The sequence below is a fragment of the Lycium ferocissimum genome, chromosome 2 (genome assembly GCF_029784015.1).
Source record: "Lycium ferocissimum isolate CSIRO_LF1 chromosome 2, AGI_CSIRO_Lferr_CH_V1, whole genome shotgun sequence".
Taxonomy (NCBI): Eukaryota; Viridiplantae; Streptophyta; class Magnoliopsida; order Solanales; family Solanaceae; genus Lycium; species Lycium ferocissimum.
Window position 1 is genome coordinate 39,718,237 of NC_081343.1, and position 19,851 is coordinate 39,738,087.

The 19,851-nt window shown below is 33.3% G+C and overlaps 1 protein-coding gene, 1 long non-coding RNA gene and 1 pseudogene across 2 annotated transcripts; 1 reads left to right on the forward strand and 2 right to left on the reverse strand.

The window, feature by feature from the left end:
- The first annotated feature begins 246 nt into the window (after positions 1-246).
- Positions 247-1,969, forward strand: LOC132036973 (uncharacterized). The gene is made up of 3 exons (XR_009409723.1): positions 247-939; positions 1,066-1,164; positions 1,798-1,969. It is a non-coding gene; the product is annotated as an uncharacterized LOC132036973 (long non-coding RNA).
- Positions 1,970-2,837: 868 nt separating this feature from the next.
- LOC132036966 (protein trichome birefringence-like 19) lies at positions 2,838-7,409 on the reverse strand. Its single transcript, XM_059427388.1, has 2 exons — positions 6,770-7,409; positions 2,838-3,803 (listed from the first exon to the last, which is right to left on the reverse strand). Exons 1-2 carry the CDS (start codon positions 7,256-7,258, stop codon positions 3,003-3,005), a joined length of 1,290 nt encoding a protein of 429 aa, XP_059283371.1. The 5' UTR covers positions 7,259-7,409; the 3' UTR covers positions 2,838-3,002.
- Positions 7,410-14,631: 7,222 nt separating this feature from the next.
- On the reverse strand, positions 14,632-18,742 carry LOC132047583 (protein trichome birefringence-like 20; annotated as a pseudogene).
- Between the last annotated feature and the right edge of the window lie 1,109 nt (positions 18,743-19,851).

The window sequence follows — 19,851 nt, forward strand, 5'->3', positions numbered from 1 at the left end:
TGTCGTTTTCTAATCAATACACTGCTAAAAAATTTCCCGTTAAGATCCATTATTTTTTTAGGTGAAATTTTCCTGATATTCTCTTATTTTACGGAACTGTTCAGAATTAAATTGCTAGCCAATTGTGATCTAGTTGTCTTCATTGCCTACTACTTTAGGAAAGGGTGTCATTTAATCAATAGATGCAGGTCGGTAATTCTTTGAATGTAAATCTTTACCGCATAATGTTCTTTTGATATATTTACAACATGTAACATCTTCACCCTCTCAGTTCAACAACTAATGTTTTTGTTCAATTTATATTTCGAAATGGTTCAACTAACATCCTGATCTAATTATGTAGGTGTGGACAAAAAAACAACAACTACCTTGAATAACTGGGGAGAGTGACTTCTTCTTTTGTCCTTCTTTTTTCTTAAACCCTTTAACGGACAAAAATGGAAAATGAATATGTTGTGATCGCTAACTTGTATAATCGTCTTCTTTCTTTAAACCCTTAAACAGGTAAAAATAGAAATTGAATATGTTGTGACTGTTAACTTGTATAATCTACATTTACAATTTCATGTTCAGTCAAGGACATGATTTTTGTTTGAATGAAGATGGTCGGCATAGGAACAAAAGGGCATGAAAACATTGAGCAGTGAGTTTCTCCATTCGTCGTCTTCTTCTTAATTATTTTCCTTGCAAAGGAATGAAATTACCCGCATTTACTAACAAATTCACCTATACATTTGTTTCTTCTACTTTTGTTATTGAGTTAGCTGTAGCTGCTCAATGAAGTTTAATTAATGAACGTCAAAGTGACGAATGACACAAGAAGTTATACGTTCAGGCCCAAAAATCCTATCGGGATTAGATTCTATGAACTGTTTTCTCACTTGAAAATGAGATGAGAGCAAATTGCTTGGTTGTTTGAAGAAATTAATTCTAGAAGAGGTATTTCGTTACCACATGCCCTGTTTCTTAGTATTCTTGATATGATTTTCATTAATCAAGAATGCAACATCCGTAAGTCCAGTTGTCATCTCCATTAATATTCTATCCTTCGTGTGTCTTTTCCAGGTACATGATGTCTAATCAATGTTCTAATCCTTTGTTCCCCGTGGATTATATGTGGTAACGGGCATTAGGGAGTTGCTGTCATATCCCAATCAATGTAAAGTATGAATTGTTATGCATTTCTGCTTATAAAAATTAAGTTACAAATCCAAGCTATTTATTTGAAGTCATACTTTAGAAAGAGATGTTGTCACACATGTTTAGTCCTTGCATGAAAAATCTTGAACCTTTTGTTCTAGACTTTAAAGGATTCAATTATCCTTTCGTTACCTTTTATGAGTTTAAAATAGATTTTATTCCTTGAGCAAGGGGAAAATAAGTTATACACACAGGGAAATTCTTTTTCTGTAAGATGTGTTCAATAAAAGGACAGTTAGCTCTCTTTATTATGATGTATTAACATCAGTTTGGGTCTGGAAAGGTGGTGATTCAAGAATAAAAGGACTTCTTCAGTTTGTGGATTACCTATTATGCCTTCTTCCAATTGAAGCACAAGTTTGTAAATAAAAAATAAGGTAGAAGCAACTGTTGTTGTTCATCCCACCCTTGAAGATATTTTGGAATTTCATTAATCATTTTTAATCACATGCACCTCTTTTTAGTCATTGTTGTAGTACCAAATCGCCTCTGACTCTTTAATTTTTTCCCTTCTTGAAGTTGTGTACCAATGTCTGGATGTGGATTAACAACAATGCTTGAGTTCGAATTTTCAATGTCCTCCATTTACTTGTGCAGGCTTCTCAGAAGTATGGCTTCCATATTCTGATCCTTTTTGACAATTCTTATCAGAAGAGAAAGTCACGTCCTTCGTAGAGTGTAGTTAGAGGCTAAAGAAGAACTTTCTAAGTTGGACATAAGATTGAGCATGTTCATTACAGGCTAAATCTTTAACTACACAATTTTGAGGGAAGAAAGCCTCTTCAAGAATTGTCTGTTCTTCGAAAATTTTCATGAAAACATCTTTTACTTTTGTCTAGGAATGAGTAAGAGGATGAAGAGAGATATGGAGACTCCAAGAATTATTGTTTTATTTCTTATGCAAGAATTATTGTTTTATTTCTTATGCAATTTTATCTAAGTTTCAATATAAACATTCAAATTGAAATACACTCCAAGTATCCGAAATTGATAACTAAGGGTGTAAAGATTCTAAAATTCTATAGCATTTGCAAATTGACAACTAAGGGTATTAATATGGTGTACAAAAATGACTGATATTTTTGGATCGGAAAGCTCATTTTGGTAACGGCATTTATGATCGCCATTACAAAATGGTTGATCAAGTCTCAGAAGGTTTTATAATACCAGATATAACACTTGGCCTTCAATTAAAGGTCCGCGTCGTTTAATCAAACCAACATAAGCTAAGTCCTAAATTAAACTAAAACACGACCCATAAATTTGTGTTGGTTTAATTAAGCGCCAAGTATCATATATCGTATTATTTTAAAAAATGACAGCTATTTTACATATTTAAGAATGAGGTTGAAATAGCTACATTTTAGAATGAATGCATAATACTTTTCGTAATTATTTGTCAGAGCTTCTCGAGACATATTACAATACCAAATCTTCTAATTTATGTCCGAAAATATTGTTCTAAATAATTTTAATCTTTCCAAAAATCTTCCTTTATGTTATTTGTCTTATTCGGATATTAGGGAAGCACCATTCATAAGCTTAATGAGGTTAATTATGGGTAAATTACCTACTATTCAATTAGAATGAAAAGAGACATCATTTTTTGTCATACCAATCCATACTACTCCATAAAGCACGCCTGAACTCCTCTGTCAATTTCCAATGCTGATAGTACCCTCTTTACACTATTTCCAAGTCAATCATTGATGGCTATGCTATTCCTCTTTAAAATGAACCAAAACAACAAGCAAGTTAAATAATTAAATAAATAAAAAATCAGGGTAGCCATTTTTTACCCCTTATTTCAGTTGAAGATTTTCTTCAAGAGCTCTCCTGCCCTCCAACTTCAACATATGAAGCAAGAAATCACTCCAAGAATCAATAGGACCAGGCAAACACCAATGTACACAATCATTATACAAAACCACATTAGCATTTGGCCAATGTCCATATTTACTAGGATGACCATCTGGTCTCAACAACATTGCTTGTGTCGTGTCCAATAATCTGAACCTTTTACCCTTTTTCTTCCCTTCCTCAGCTGCAACCTTAAATTCTTCAACTTGTGTCCTATAAAATTCCAAACTTACACCATTCAAACTTGTCTCATTGCTTCTAAATGGCCCTTTTCTCACACAATTTCCACCTTTATTCCATTCACCACCTTCAAAATGAGAGGGTGCAATAGTCCTAATAAAAGTAACACCTTTAAAATTTTCTAAACTATTTATGGCTATTAAAGCTGTTTTAATTGCTTTTTGATAGCCATAATTAATTGGGATTTCAGTAACATTTGGGAGTCCACAGTAACGACAGCCAATTATTTGATTTTTTTCGTAGTAAACACTGCACCTTGTGAACCAATGAGCAGAATTGAGGATCAGATAATCGAATTGTGCAATTTGGGTAGTCCATTTTGGATCAGGTTCATCAAGATAAAGATTGAAAAGTCCTGTGTGGCTAGGACCATCAGGATCTGACTCTTTAACTTTGACCAAGAAGGGTGACCAATATGCTGCTAGGGTAAAGTTATATGTTGTGTATTTCCACCTTTTGAAATTTTGATCTTGGTCATAAGAAATATCAATCGGATATTCCACCTGTAAAACATAAATAATTAGATTAAAAAGTTGGATTAGTGACTTGCTATTAGTTTTAACCATATTTTTTTCTTGAAACACATCCAAGCACTTGCGATTGTTGGGCTAAGTTAATTGAAATACGCTCTTAACTTGGAAATACACTCTTAACTTGGTGTGATATTGTTAATTTTTTTGTCGTGTTTTACGGTCTTTTTCATGCTTCAGTTGTTGGGCTAAAATAGGCTAAAGACACTCTTAATAGTGTAAAACTATTCATTTTAAGTCACGTCTAACATTATTTGGAGTATTCATACACTTTATATTTAACTTCTTTTTTATTAGTAGCTTTTAATGTGCAAATTTGCTCTTGTACTTAACAACATTAACACAACACCGAACCTCTTATCTTTTTTTTTTTTTTTTTTTTCCCTTATTACATAGGCAGGTAGGGGAAGGGGAAGGGGAAGGGGATTACGGCGTATTGACTTTTGTGTCTGAAAGTGAAATTTCTTTAGATTAACTACCGAACTTTTATCTCATTGTGTAATTCGGGTTTAGTATTTTTCAAATTTATATTTTCCTTAAAATGGGATGATACCTAAAATCATTAAATTTATAGAGACGCAGAAAGGGACAATTATATTTTTCTTTCTTAACATTTCTTGACGAAGAAAGAGGTTAAGAAATAGGAACCCACGTCAGGATTGGATTCTCTAACAAGCTGTCATAATGTGACATTATTTAAGCATATTATTTAAGGGATCAAGTCAAGGCCAGCCAAGTATTTTTCGTCACATACTATTTGAACAAATCGAACACGACTAAAAGATACAATACGACAAACTTTAAGCTGGCATTCTATATGCTTCCACTTAAAGTTAATTACTCTTTTGTAAAAGTTGGAAATAATTGCAAAAGTATCCATCGAGAACACTTACCATGATCTTATGGGAAAAGAGAAATTTGATTGAATCTGCTACGACGGCCGACAGTCTCATGTCACAAGCGCACAGCTAATATATATCGCGATTTAAATTATTATTTGTAAATCTATGTTCAAAATCAGTAAATCAAAAATTTGAATTAATTTGAAAAAACGTAAAATACATAAAAATTGAAAATATCCGAATCCACATAATTTACTATGTGTCCTTAAAGAATTTAAATCTCTCACTGTATCCGAGGTTATAGATTACTTCCTCTCATCATAAAACGAAAAAAATTTAATTCTCTCACTGTACCCGATGTTATAGATGACTTCCTCCCAGTATAAGAAGGAGATACATGTGGATGGCATAGCGATCCTTAAACATGAAACGTTGAAAGCAAATTAAACAAATCAATCGCATTTTCTATTATAATTTTGTTTTGAAAACAAATGCAGAGAACAATTTAGAGGAAGAAAGAGTTTAGATTTTTGTTTATAAAATTTGAGGCAATGCCTCTGAATTTATAAGTAATGAAAGGATCAAATAGAGAGGTACAATCCAAAATGTGCCTTCTGGATGCACTCCAGAAAATACATTTTCTCATTTCTCATTCACACCTTATAATCCCACCAATTATTCCAACAGCCCACGCTCCTTTTAGTTCCAAAATATTCAGCTCAATATAATTTTTCTTATTACTGATTAGATTATATATAAATTTTTGTAGAGTGACTTTTTCACTTACACATCAAACCAAAAAATATAACTAAAAAGTTACTCATTTTTCCCGAACCAAACACACCCTATATGTACTTCTTGCTGGCTCTCACAACTTCCTTTCCGACAATCATATCCGACCCATAAGTCTTGTTGTTTAATACACCCTTTTTACTTTTATTTGTTATGATTCGCTTCTCAAAAGTTAAATTTAATAAAATTTGATTAACATTTTAAGATGTATTTATTATTACATTAATATGAGAAGAATTATAATTTATGATATTTTTCGTATAGTTTTTTAATATTAAAATATTTGATTAATCTAATTCAATTTAACTTTAAAAATTAGTCAAATTAACTATGAAAAGCGAAACATGACAAGTAAAAGTGAATGGAGGGAGAAGTAACCACCAACGATGCGGTAGCCGGAATGATTGATTTTTTTTTTTTTAATCCTTAACTAACCAAACGTTTTAGATTTGAGTTTCAAAAACAAAATATCTTTTGATAAGAGCATTTTAGTGAACCTATCCAATAGGAAACATGATAATGGAACAATAAATTTCGAATGCCCGACATGACTAAAAGCAGAGACAAAAAAGTCTTGGTGCTGTAATGAGCCTTTAATATAACTTCACCTAAACTTTCGTCCACTACAAGCCAAGTGAAATTAAAAAAGAAAAAAGAGGGTCAACTGAACAATGCTACCATCCATGATCAGTTCATGTTAATGAAAACCATAAATTTATGGATATTAAACAAGCAGGAATTAGCAAATACTCCCTCCGTCCATTTTTACTTGTTTTATATATTAAAAATAGTTATCCATTTTTACTTGTATAATTTGAAAAATCAAAAAATAATTTACCATTTAAATACATATTTTATCCTTATTATTAATTCTTGGTGATGAGTTAAAGAAATGCTATCAGTTGCGCATCTTGTAAAATATATCTCCTCCAGATTAAAAAAGTCAAACAGCGCTTATTTTCTTGGATAAAAAAGAGTGTAAAACTTATCAAATCAAGAAAAAATTAATCTTATTTTTCATATTTACTTTTTATTAAGTGTTATGTGATCAAATCAATTCTTTATTTAATTAGGACAGTTTAGTCAAATTACCCTATTTTTTATGCAGGAGTTAGTATTTCTTAAGGGATGTCGAAATGGAAGTGAATGCTCTTTTTGATCGAGAGGGAGTATGTTTTATTAATTTCAATCATTAGGTTGCTTACTCCTTAATAAAGGTGTCAAGTCAATACATGACAAATAAAAATAGACGGAGGGAGTATCTTAAGCAAAATCAAAGAATTAAGCAGAGGAAAACTATCTTACCCGAGACAAGAGGCACATTATAGACTGCATTTGGTTTCTTCCTACTGAATCTCCAATAAATGCCATAGACTTGTTCCTCATCATATCCAAAAACTGATACGGGTTGAAAATTGGCAATTCACACCCTTTTGGCTTCCACTTCCATTTCAAGAATTCAGTATCAGGTCTCCCATATTTCATGCAATTTTGGTGCTCGTGGATAGCCCAACATGTCGTGTTCGTGTAATATGGAGCATCAGGGTTAGGAACCCACTCTCCAATGAATACATCACACGTGTCTTCCTCCTCAGTAATTTTTATTTTTTCGTCCTTAGTATGATATGGTGGTGGTGTTTTAGAAGAATGGTCTACGACTAAATTCGCAGGGTACCAACAAAAAGGGTGATAAAGGGGGAGAAGACTAAGAATTATTAATATTAAAGCAAGAAGTAAGCAAATTCCTGGAATTCTCTGAGCTGTACTGGAGTTTCTCCAAAAGGGAAGCTCCATACTTTGGAGAATTGAAAGAAAAATCAGAAATGGGATTATGGGAGAGGAAGGAGAAAATTTACAAATTGACACATATATGTGATATACAATATACGTGCTAGCCACTAATTATAAGGTTTAGTTGGACCAACTCCAAAGTCTTTGCAATTATGCAACTTTTGGATCCTATGTGTTTTTCTTTTAATAATGAGTTAGTGACCCTATCCTGATTCTTTCAGTGCCTGTTCACGTCTAATCCTTAACCACCCTCATATTAATAATTATAATTGGAAAAAATAGAGTGCAATAATTATATATTAACTCTTCTGAATTCTATAATATTGATTTGATTAGCACAGAGAAAATTATTTACATAATCTGGCTACAGATTGCGACAAGATTTTCTCGATTTAATTAGTCAAATCACCATATACAGACTTAATTCACCTTTAATCAAAAGTAAATAAGTTTAACAGACATCCATTTCGTACTTAATTCAATAGTACATTACTTTCTCCCTTTAAGAGTAAATTAGTAGTAATTAATTACTTCAGTTGTTCATAATTTAATACATTAATGTCTCCTGTTACTAACATTTCATTCAAGCTAAAATAAGCAAAAACTTGTTTGCAGTCTACTACGGATGCTTTAATTAGAATTCACTTATTTATATCTAAATGTAATTAATTAAGCTTCATGCCTTTGAGCTTCCATGAAATATATATGCGATCAAAAGTCTGGCAGATCATGAGAGGAATAAGAAACAATTTTTTGTACATATTATGTGGCAGATTAAAGTACGTGGTAACCAGAGGCGAATATAGGATTTCAAGAGGATGGGTTTAGCATTGCTTCATTTAAGCATATTTCTTTTGCCTTTTGGGACTTGGATAATTAGAAAAAAAAACATAATTAGATGTAATTAGAACTAAAGAAGAAAAAGGGTTTAGAGATAATATAAAAAAGGAAAGGTAAGGGCTGTTTTAGAAGTAAAACAAAGAAAAACAAAAAATGCAGCAGGTTAGGTTTGATCCTCCTAACCGAGTAGCTCCGCTTCGATACAGTTTGATCGTGTATTCGCCCGGTTAATATTAGGTATATTTTCATAATTATACACATAATATATTAAATTTAGTCGAGTGACCATAAATTCACGTGACCCAATTTTATACATAAATTCGCCTCCGGTAGTAACCATATAATCTACATAACAATTACTCCTATTGAACTTCTGAAGTCATGACACTTGGTATGCACGTCTTTAATTTAATTTGTACATAATTGTGAAAGCAATTATAGTATATATACATCATTGTTATTAATCTTGACAATCACTCCATGTTATAAAGGAAAATCTTTCATAATTCTCTTCGTGTTTTGAAACATTTATGTGGCATTTGGCAATTGGCATAATGTTAATGCTTTAGTATAGTATACATACCATTTAACTTGAGAGTGAAAAATTTATAATTGATTTTATTTTGAGGAATCAGTATAAATAAATGTGGCAGTAAGGTTTCCTTTTGCTTTGGCTAATCTTCTGTGTACATAATTAGTTCTTCGATTTCCACACTCTAATTAGAAATTTTGAGAATAGAGTGTGAAATATTGTAGACAGTCATACATCATACTCATCATGAATCGTCATTCATCACACACTTTGCAATAAATTATTTAGTTTATTCTATTTTCTTGATTACCATATCAACTTTGTTATTAATAGTATTAGTAGTTACCATTCGTTGTCACTCTACTGTCGGCGATACAATAGTTAAACTCTACTATTATCAGTGTAGCCCCTTTTCCCTAGACAATCCAGCATCATTTCATTTTCTTCCAAACATTCTCCATATTTAGTAATCCTTCCGTCCTAAAAAGATATGTTTATTTCACCGTTCAGTTACCATTAAAAAAAAAATTGATACATTTCTATATTTAATCAATTTAAGCTTTTATGAGATGATTCCTGACCATAACAAAAAAAATCTAAGACTTGTTTTGGATCACATATCTCAAAAGTCTTCCTTTATTCCTTAAACTCCATGTAAGTCAAACTAATACAATCTTTTTGGGACAAAAGGAGTATTGTTTTATTTAGAAATGATTGTTGTATATATTTTCCATGTTTTTTTTTTTTTTTGCTGTGACGAATATACTTAAGTTTTACGAATATGAGTGGTTATAATTTTCATTTGTTCTGTTCGAGTACTCTATATGTTGCATTACTTATGTAGCTAAATGTACTAATCTTGATACTTGTTTACAGTTTATTCAACTTTAGAATGTTTAATATGTTTTTCCTCCTCATGTTTTTTTCCATCTGAAATTAATTTATTTCTTCTCCGGCTATTTGGACCACACACTCTTAAGATTAATCCATGTCTCTTCAAGCCTTTACTTAACAGCCTTCAAAATTATTCATAATTAAGACACTGTTTGCAAAACTGATTCAATTGGTACTATTATTTTGAATCCAGGCATTAAGTACGCTATAACCTCCATAGTACTAATGGGGAATACTAAAATCATAGGACACACCTATACTTTGATGTGATTTAAACTTAAACCTGTTAATACTAGCGTCTTAACCATATATAACCATTACTAGATTCATCGTTTTCTAACTAATTCTCATGAAATCATTTTTCAATTAGTTAAAAATGATAAATAGTTGGAAAAGCACATTAAACCACCCTGAACCATACATATTTTGTTACTTTCTTAATTAAACTATTTGGTGTTCATACTATAACTTATTGTACTTACAATCCCCCCTGGAGGGTCAAGTAGCATTAGTGGTTTCACTCTCTTTTTTGCATGTTGAGAGCCAAATTTTTGCCCGAAAACAGTAGCCACCTGCAAAGGCGAATCTAAGATTTCAAGAGGATGGGTTCACCATTACTTTTAAGATAATATATAAAATTTTATAGTGATATAACTTAGTGAGCAAAAAATAATTAATTACATTTTTTTATGAAGTAGCTTTATAATCACAACGGCATCAAAGAGATGCATAGTTACAAAAGAGGAGGAAATATCATCTCATACAAAGATAACAAAACCCTATCATAAGTCTAAAGACCTGACAAATCCAAGGGCCTATCATAAGACTAAAAAGTAATTAGAAATAATATAAAAAAGAAAAAAGTTTTAGCCTTTTGGGTAATTAGAACTAAAGAAGAAAAAGGGTTTAGAAATGATATAAAAAAGAAAAGTTAAAGGCTGCTTTAGAAATAAAACAATAAACAAAAAAGTGCAGAAGGTTGAGTTCGATCCCCCACAACCTTGAGGAATTAAACCCATCCCCTAACCAGTGCTCCACTCGGTCTGGTTTGATCATGTGTTCCTTCAGTTAATATTAGATATATTTTTTCAGAATTATACACATAATATATCGAGTTTAGTCGAGTGACTATGGGTTCACGTGACCCAATTGTAATACATAAATTCGCCTCTGGCCATCTGGCATTTTTCTTTGTTTCTAGTGTAATTTTTTTTTTCCAGTTTAAGGCTTATTAATTAATTACTTTTATTTATTTTCCGTTCTTTTCTCTCTCTAGTTTTCTTATTCAGTTTTCTTGATTTCTTTTCTTCTTATTCTTTGAGACCCAATAACTTTTGTTGATAGCAGTAAATAGTTAAAACCTCATATTCCAAAAATAGCAGCAAAACAAAAGATTAATATAAATGAAACAAATAGGAATATTAAAATGTAGAATCAAGGATAGTATAAAAAAACCTCTAACTTTTAAAAGATCTAAATTCATAATAAGCTCTAATTTATCAAACAACTTGTATTATACTCCCACTGTCCCAATTTATGTGGCACTTTTTGTTTTCCGAGATTTAAACTGCATGAACTTTGATCAACATTTTAAGATGTATTTTTTCACCAAATTGATATGAAAAAAGTTGCAAATTATAGTACTTTTCATGCAGTTTTCAAATATATAAATTTTAATCTTAAAATATTAAGTTAATCTAATCCAATTTAGCTACAAAGTTTAGTCAAATTGACTCTCAAAAAATGAAAAGTTCTACATAAATTGAGACGGAGGAAGTATATAGAAACTAAATTATAAAAAATTAATCCCTTCAACTATCCAAAATAATAGGGTTTCAAACAAAAAGTGATAGCGCTTTTAAGAAGAAGAAAAAAGTAATCCAGAAAATTGAAAAAGAAAACAAGAGAGAGAAAAGAAAAAAGAACAAAAAGAAACAAGAACAATTAATTAATTAAAAAAAATGCCACATGGTTATTATTTTTGTCACGACCCAACCGGAGAGTCATGACGGGCACCCGGAGCTAACCTATTGAGCACCACATATATGCATCTCTTAGTCATTCCTGAGTGGGCCATAATGCTAACTCGTAGATACCATAGGCTGTATGGGACATAAGTCCAAAACATAATGTACATACGTCATCAAGCTAATCCCAAGTACATATGCTGGCACGGCTATTCGTAGTAGTGATATAACAGAATATAAATCGAGATGACCATAAGACGTCTAACTGTGCATATCTGTCTATGAGCCTCTACTGGAGTGCATAACATAATAAGGATGAGACAGGACCCCGTCATACCCATTTATACACAAAAAGATCATACCAATTGGACTGCAACTCCGGAACAAGTGGAGTGGCAGCCTAAGAGTCTGAACCGTCTCTCTGTCTACCTGCGGGCATGAACACAGCGTCCATAAACAAAAGGACGTTAGTACGAAATATATACTGAGTATGTAAGGCATGAATAACAACATAATGAAAATATGGAGATAATATAAGATAAGAGAGATCAACCTGTACCTCTGAATGCCTCTTAAGGCGGATGTCATGCATGCTTGCTATATATATATATATATCATACCCGGCCATATACGCTCGGTGTTATCATCATCATACCGTACCCGGCCTTTTCAAGACTCGGTGTTTAACGTACCCGGCCCTTACGGGACTCGATGTTTAACGTACCCGGCCTTTAAGGGACTTGGTGTTTAACGTACCAGGCCCTTACGGGACTCGGTGTGAAACATACCCGGCCCTTTCGGGACTCGGTGTGAAACATACCCGGCCCTTTCGGGACTCGGTGTGAAATACCCAACTGATCAGTGGTTGCACAATAGGTGTCGTACCCGGCCGACTATAGCGCGGCTCGGTGTGAGAAAATAGCTACATATATATATATATAATATATATATATACGAGAGCAAATAAAAGCTATGACTCTATCAAAGTGATGTAAGGTCGGTAAACCTCCGATTATGATTATGGAACTATTATCATGGACATGTCTCACCTTGAAGGAACAATAATCTTAAGATGAGATCAACATAAATAATAAGATCAATAGCCATAATATGAGATCAATAACCAATAATCATGAGATAAGGATCAACAATATCATAGAACATCAAGAACATATGCTTCTAATATTTCTAGGAAAGGAATCATTATGGACATACTTTGTGTAAGCTCAAAGCAATTGAATTATCATGCCTTAGGAAAGAAAGGGACAGCCTTAACATACCTTGCTGCTTACTTAGCCACTCAAAGTCTACCTTCCGAGCCCGCAAATCTACATCCAAGATGATTCATACAACAATTAAGCCATAGGAATACTTTTCACACTCAAACTTAGCTAGTTAATAAGTTAACGAAATCGACAAAGATTTCATTATTATCTACTCCAACCAATTTCAAAATAGCTCCCAAACATCAATAACAACATCAACAATAACATAATCAAGGTACTACATGACAAACATATACAAATCCGTCCAAGACTTTATTCGAAAATCAGCCCATAAGCCAACAACATCAACATATCAAACTACAACCTTTATGCTAGGGAAAAGGGTCAAAAATACCCCTTTACTTTGGAAAAAGGGCTAAAAATATCCTCCGAACTTATTTTGGGTCAAAAATACCCCTCCCATCAATAAAGTTTTCAAATATACCCTGGACGGAAATTATCCCCAAAATAATCAAATTATTTTTAAACCGCTTCCATCATTTAAACCCGACCCAACTAAATAATAACTCATAATATCCCCTTATTCTCTCAATTCCCTCAAACTTCAAACCTACATATTCGGGGGAATAAGGGGATCTTATGGGTTATTATTTAGTCGGGAGTTTAAATGATGGAGCGGGTTTAAAAAATAATTTTGATTATTTTGGGGGATAATTTCCGTCAAGGCAGGGGTATATTTGAAAACTTTAAGGATGGGAGGGGTATTTTTGACCCAAAATAAGTTCGGAGGATATTTTTAGCCCTTTTTCCAAAGTAGAGGGGTATTTTTGACCCTTTTCCCTTTATACTATATTTTCCTTCACTTTAAACCATTAAAATCCTCCAAAAACAACTCAATATCTAAGTCAAGATGAAGAACATACCTTATATTTGAATAACTTCAACTCACACAACTTGCTTCAAGACCAAACTCACCACAACATCAGTAGAAGCAAAAACAATCACTTTTCATGAACTAGTTTAGTGTAATCTTGTTGAATTCTTGATCTAAGGGGCTATAAGTGTCTAAGAAATGTTTATGGAGGTTTCTAAATCTCAAGAGAGTTTATAATGATGATAAAATGAGGGGAATGGGGGTATTTATACCCCTTGAAGGTCGGTTCCACCGACTTTCCAAATGGCTCTATCCCGGAGAACCATCTGACGACCTATCTTGAAACGCCCATAACTTTCTACTCTGATATCATATCGATGAAAAGTTTGTTGCATTGGAAACTAGACTCAATGAACTTCAATTTACATAGGTTATGCATTCCAAAACTCCTCATATTCTAGGAGATACACTTCCCTCATTTTGGACCAGAATTTCCTGTCCAAAATTCTATCAAGTTTTTCAAAATTTCAACAAACTTTATTTCTTTGATTCGCTTGATCCCGAAACCTTTAGACACTTACTTAACACTTGTTAAAATTGTTCCTTAACCTTATAAGAGTTCCATGACCTCTCCGAGCTTACGTTAGTTTACTTACGACGCAAACGACGCGACAATTTTCGAGGTGTAACAATTTTTAGACTAATTTTTGGTGCTAACCTGCCACGAAGAGGGTGAAGCCACTCTCCGTATCATTTGGGCTCTATAGGAGTTTTAAATATGAAAGATTGTAGTTCAGGAGTATTTTGAACACCCAATAATTTAAGTACGGAAGCAACAAAACAAGTATAGTTTAGGGGGTTCTAATGTATTTTCTCTAATTAATTTGCTATTATAGAATAAATCACATTCACAACGTAAAGATTATATTATTTAAACGAAATAATGATCCTAAATAATTCTTATAAAAAAAGGGGTTCTCGTTTAGAAAAGGCACAACCCATTAAAACATAAGAGATGAATTAAAATTATAGGTGCAAATGATCTATCTTCTACCTCCCTTTTTGAAGAAATAGCGTCTATCGGCCATTGTTCGACACCGTCTACCTTCTCTTTTCACTAATTCTAGTAAGAAATCATTCCAAACGACAATAGGTCCAGGCAAACACCAGTGGGCACAGTCATTAGGCATTGCAATCTTCGATTTTGTCAACCAATGGCCATATTTATTAGGATGACCATCTGGTCTCAACAACACGGGTCGTGTTACGTCTAACAATCTAAATTTCAAACCACTTTTCCTCCCTTTTGTTTTGAGCAATCCTAAGTTCTTTCAATTGAATCTTGTAAAATTCCAAGTTATAATCCTCCAACACCTTCTCGTTCCTCCTAAACGGCATTGTACTTGAACAATCTCCCCTTCGTCCCAAGTTCCATTCTCAAAATGGGATGTTGAAAATGTCCTCAATATTGTCACACCCTTGTAGTCCTTGAGGTTGTTAATAGCACGAAAAGTGGTTCGAAACACCCTTCGATAACCGAAATACGATGTCAATTGGCTAACGTTGGGCTCGAGACAGTCTTGTCAACCAACGAGGTGATGGTTAAGTACAACATGGCTGGATGAAAGAACCAACGGTCAGCGGAGATGATCACATAATAGAAGGTTTGGATTTTGGTTGTCAAAGATTCGTCTAATTCATCGAGATATAAATAAGCGACGTTTTCTACTCTGCCTAAATTGGTTGACCAGAACAGAGACATGTTGAAGTTGTATTCTCTGTATTCACAGTGTTTCATTTCCTCTGTCGTAATAGGGTTTGCAACCTGAGAAAAATTACTTTGACTTATTGAGTTTAGCTTTTACCCACTTTGGAGTTCAAAAGTCTATTTATACTATTCCTATCAGGTAATACAAGAGGTATTTAGGCAACGACATGTGACAAGGCCAGATGAGTTAAAAGATAAGGTAAGGTAAGTGACCTACTGCGTTATGTCATTAAAGCAAAATTACGCTATATGTATAAACTAATCCTCATAATATTTGTAGGGCTAACAACAGTCAGGGGAGGACCCACATATAGATTTCAGGTGCTCGAACACCCATTGACAGTGGCGGAGCCACATATAGCCGAGGGTGTTCGTCGAAGGCACACTCAAGGAAAAAAAATACTACTTTTACGAGTTAAAAATTATTTTTTATGTAAATATAATAGATGTTGAACCTTAAACTTCCGTATGTTTACTTTTTTATTTTTTGAACCATCGCGAAAACTCACGGGTTCTGTATCGCCCATCAATTCCACTTTAAACTTGTATACGTATATAGAAAATACTGGAAATTGGATATATTGCAATCGTGCGCACCCACTAGCCAAAAAATTTGTTGGGTGCTTTGGCTCTGAAGTTGAAGTTTGAGCGCGTTGTTGTCCTCCAGCGAGGGTTCGAAACCATGCTGCAACGTTTTTAAAATAGAAAAAAGGCAAATGATCTTTCTTTTTAATGGAAAAAACGCAAACTGAAACTTCTTCTTTTATGTTTAATAACGTTGGCTCTTCTTTTTATACCTTTTCACACTTTTTGCTTACCTTTTCTTTGTTGTTTTTTAACTTTTCCTATTTTATATTTCATTCACTAACTAAATCATAAAAACATTAGTAGGTTTCTAGAAAGAAAACACCAAAGAAACCCTTCTTCCTAAAACTTCTTGGTCGATCGCGAATTTAAATTGGAAAAAAAAAAAAACAACGTAATAAGATTAGTATTTTGATAACTAAGATATTCACTTATTTTTCTGAAAATATATTTATTCGTAGCGAGCACACACTAGAGCTAGAGACTTTGGGTATAAGTACAACACGCTAGAAGTCTTCTTTTGGTAAGGATATATTAATCGTAGGTTTCTTATTAACTTTCATGGTCGCGTTCGGATGCACTTATACTATGTGATTGGTAGCAACTTTATGTTAAAGGAAGTGATCACCCACGACGATAAAATCCTGGATCCGCCACTGACAACAGCAAAGGAAATAATAGGATAATGTTACCACCAAAGAATGTGGTGTAGCAGATGAGGCTGCTCCCCCTTAACTAGAGATCTCGAGTTCGAGCCCTAGATATTGAAAAAATCTTTGTTAGGGAGCACTTCCCACGAATAGGCCCTACTCAGCAGGAATCCAAATTTGTCGGCCTTCAATATGAATACCGGACATCGCATGAGGAAAAAAAAAAGATAATGTTTATGCCGGCTGTAGAGTATCAAATATATGTGTCATTCCAAGGTTGAAGAATATTTGCATCAACCACTCCGAAGTCTATGCTAAGGTCGATATTAGGTTATTATTAATGTTTGAATATCCCCTCTACTTTAAAATCAAAAAATTCACACATTTTATACTATGAAAACCATACACTCACAGCCCCACTATGAGGTGTATCCGAAACCAAGCATATTGAAATATACTCGTTCGACTGACCCATATTAATTGTTCACATTATCAAAAATATTGAAGATAAAATAAGAATACAAATAAAAAAAAATTAAATGTGTGAACCAATTTACGATTAAAATAAAGTGGAAAGTAGACTAGAAGCATAACCTCGATGAACTAAAGAACGTACGTCTTCCCTAAACTACATATTATTAATGTTTCTAGACCTAAGAGGTATTGCATACTAACTCTAAAATCTATTGTCATCGCAGTGGAAGAAGCATAATTGTTGCCTTTGTCCAACTCTTAAGATGAAAAATATTTGAAATTCGCATTAGCGTCATTTTTATTGCGCTAAACAAGCATGTGAATTAATGCAAAACGCATCTTCTAGTCTAGGATAAAAAACCAGTGTAAATTCAAATTAAATTTGGTTCAATTAAAAAGAGTTTTAGTACGACAAGTAATTTTCCATAAGAAGTACGATTAATAATTCCAAAATAATGGTTGCCCTATTCGGAATCGTAGGATCTAGGCTTATTTCCAACTCGCTCAAGCATTTCGTTGTCCACGCCCTTCCTAGCCTTTGGGTCACTAAATATCCACCATAAGGGTAGCCTAGTCTCAACCTCGCCCTTCACTTTTAGGCGTCCTAAGTTGTTATTTCCTCTGTCTCATATTAGTTGTCCACATTATTAAAAATATTTATTTTAAAATATTTGTCCATTTAAAAAATTAAGATAGAATTAATTATCTTTTTCTATTTTGCCCTTAACATTAATTGTTTGAAAGTAACCAATATTGATTAGAGTCATATTTAATGGAGAGAGATAAGGGCAATATAGTAAAACTACACCTTTATTTATGATTTCTTAAAGGGCATTTAAAGGGAAAAGTGGACAAATAATATGAGATAGAGGGAATACTTTTTTATGTATAACAGAATTATTAGTCGTTACACATTGGATTCTTCGAACAAATTTCCCACTAATCAATTTAGGTCATTACATGCTAAAACATATATTCAAATACCCCGACGATGCATAACCAAAAAAAATACTCCCTCCGTCCCAAAAAGAATGTCCTCCTTTCCTTTTTAGTCTGTCCCAAAAAGATTGTCCTCTTTCTATATTTAGAAACAATTTAACTTTATGAGATGATTTACAGCCACACAAATATCTAAGGCTTGTTTTGGGCCACACATTTCAAAAGTCTTCATTTATTTCTTAAACTTTATGTCAAGTCAAAAGAGGATAATCTTTTTGGGACGGAGGGAGTAATTAAAAACTAACAACCAGGCGCCAGTGTAAGGTAATAAAACACGAAATCATGACGAAACATGAAAATGTAAAGCTGAAACAAGAAAGAAAGTGCATGCATAACATAGATCTAGTCTAGTACTAGTAGTAATTAAACAAGAAGAATTAGCTATGTATTTTGAAGGACAAATGAAAGCATATCTTGGACAAGAGACACATTAATGATTGCATATGATTTCTTACAACAGTCTCCAACAAAGGCCAGAGATTTTCCTCAGACAATTTCAAGAAATTGACGTGGCTCAAATATTGGCAGCTCACATGCATCTGGCTTCCACTTCCACTTCAAGAAGTGTGTATCAGGCCTTCCAAATTTCAGGCAATTTTGAGATTGCAGATCAATTGCATTACTACATGACACGTTTGTATAATAAGGCCCTTCTGGATTTTATACCCATTCACCCAGAGGCGAATCCAGGATTTCATGAGGATGGGTTCACCATTGCCTTAAGATAAGATATAAATTGTTACGGGGTCATCGACTTCCCGAGCAAAAGATAATTAATTACATTTTTTTAAGAAGTAAGTTGTTTTATAATTACAATGGCATCAAAGAGATGCATAGTTACAAAAGAAGAGGAAATATTAACTCATAGAAAGATAACAAAAACCTTCATAAGTCTAAAGAGCTGACAAATCCAAGGGCCTATCATAAGACTAAAGAGCTAATAAAATCCAAAAAACTAAACAACCCTTCTATTACATTTGTACTCGACGAGGCTTCATCCTTTGAAAACGATCCATAATAGCATCATTGCTTATAGTTGCAAATACCTTACGCTCTAACTTACAAACTAAACAACCATTTAGAAATTCTTCACCGATGCGATTGCGTAGATCATTTTTTATGAACTTCATTGAGGAAAATGCTCTTTCCACACTTGCAGTGGCAACAGGTAAAACCAATGTCAGCTTCACAAGTAAATAAACAAGAGACCAAGTTTGATCCAATTTTGTTTTTTCCATCACAATAGCAAGATCCTTAATCCCCTTCAAGTTAAGAAACTTGCTATCACCCTGTCAAGCATACACAATGAAACTATCAAGCTGGTAACTGAGATCTCGAAGTTGGTTATCCCCAAACTCACTTTTGTAATACCCGGCCAACTTCATTACCCTATTCTTGTCAAAATTAGCAAATGAATCGACGGGATTCAAACTAGCCATACCAAGGAGTAATTCACTAGTCACAACATCAAAACGATTATTGAGCTCCTGAAGTTGCAAATCAATAACTGCATAAAATACTTCCACATGAAAGTGATGTAAATATGAAACTACGTACCTCTTACGCTTCGATCTTGGTTATCCCCAAATCTTAATTTAACTGTCCCATCTGGGATCTGTTCAACTTCTGAAATTTCAGTGGGTCATTGAACGAGCAACACCTCCTCAAAATGTTTTCCCAAAGAGTGGGTCATTGAAGGAGCAACACCTCCTCAAAATGTTTTTACTGAAATTTCAGAAGTTGAATAGATCCCAGATGAGACAGTTAAATTGAGATTTCATGAACCT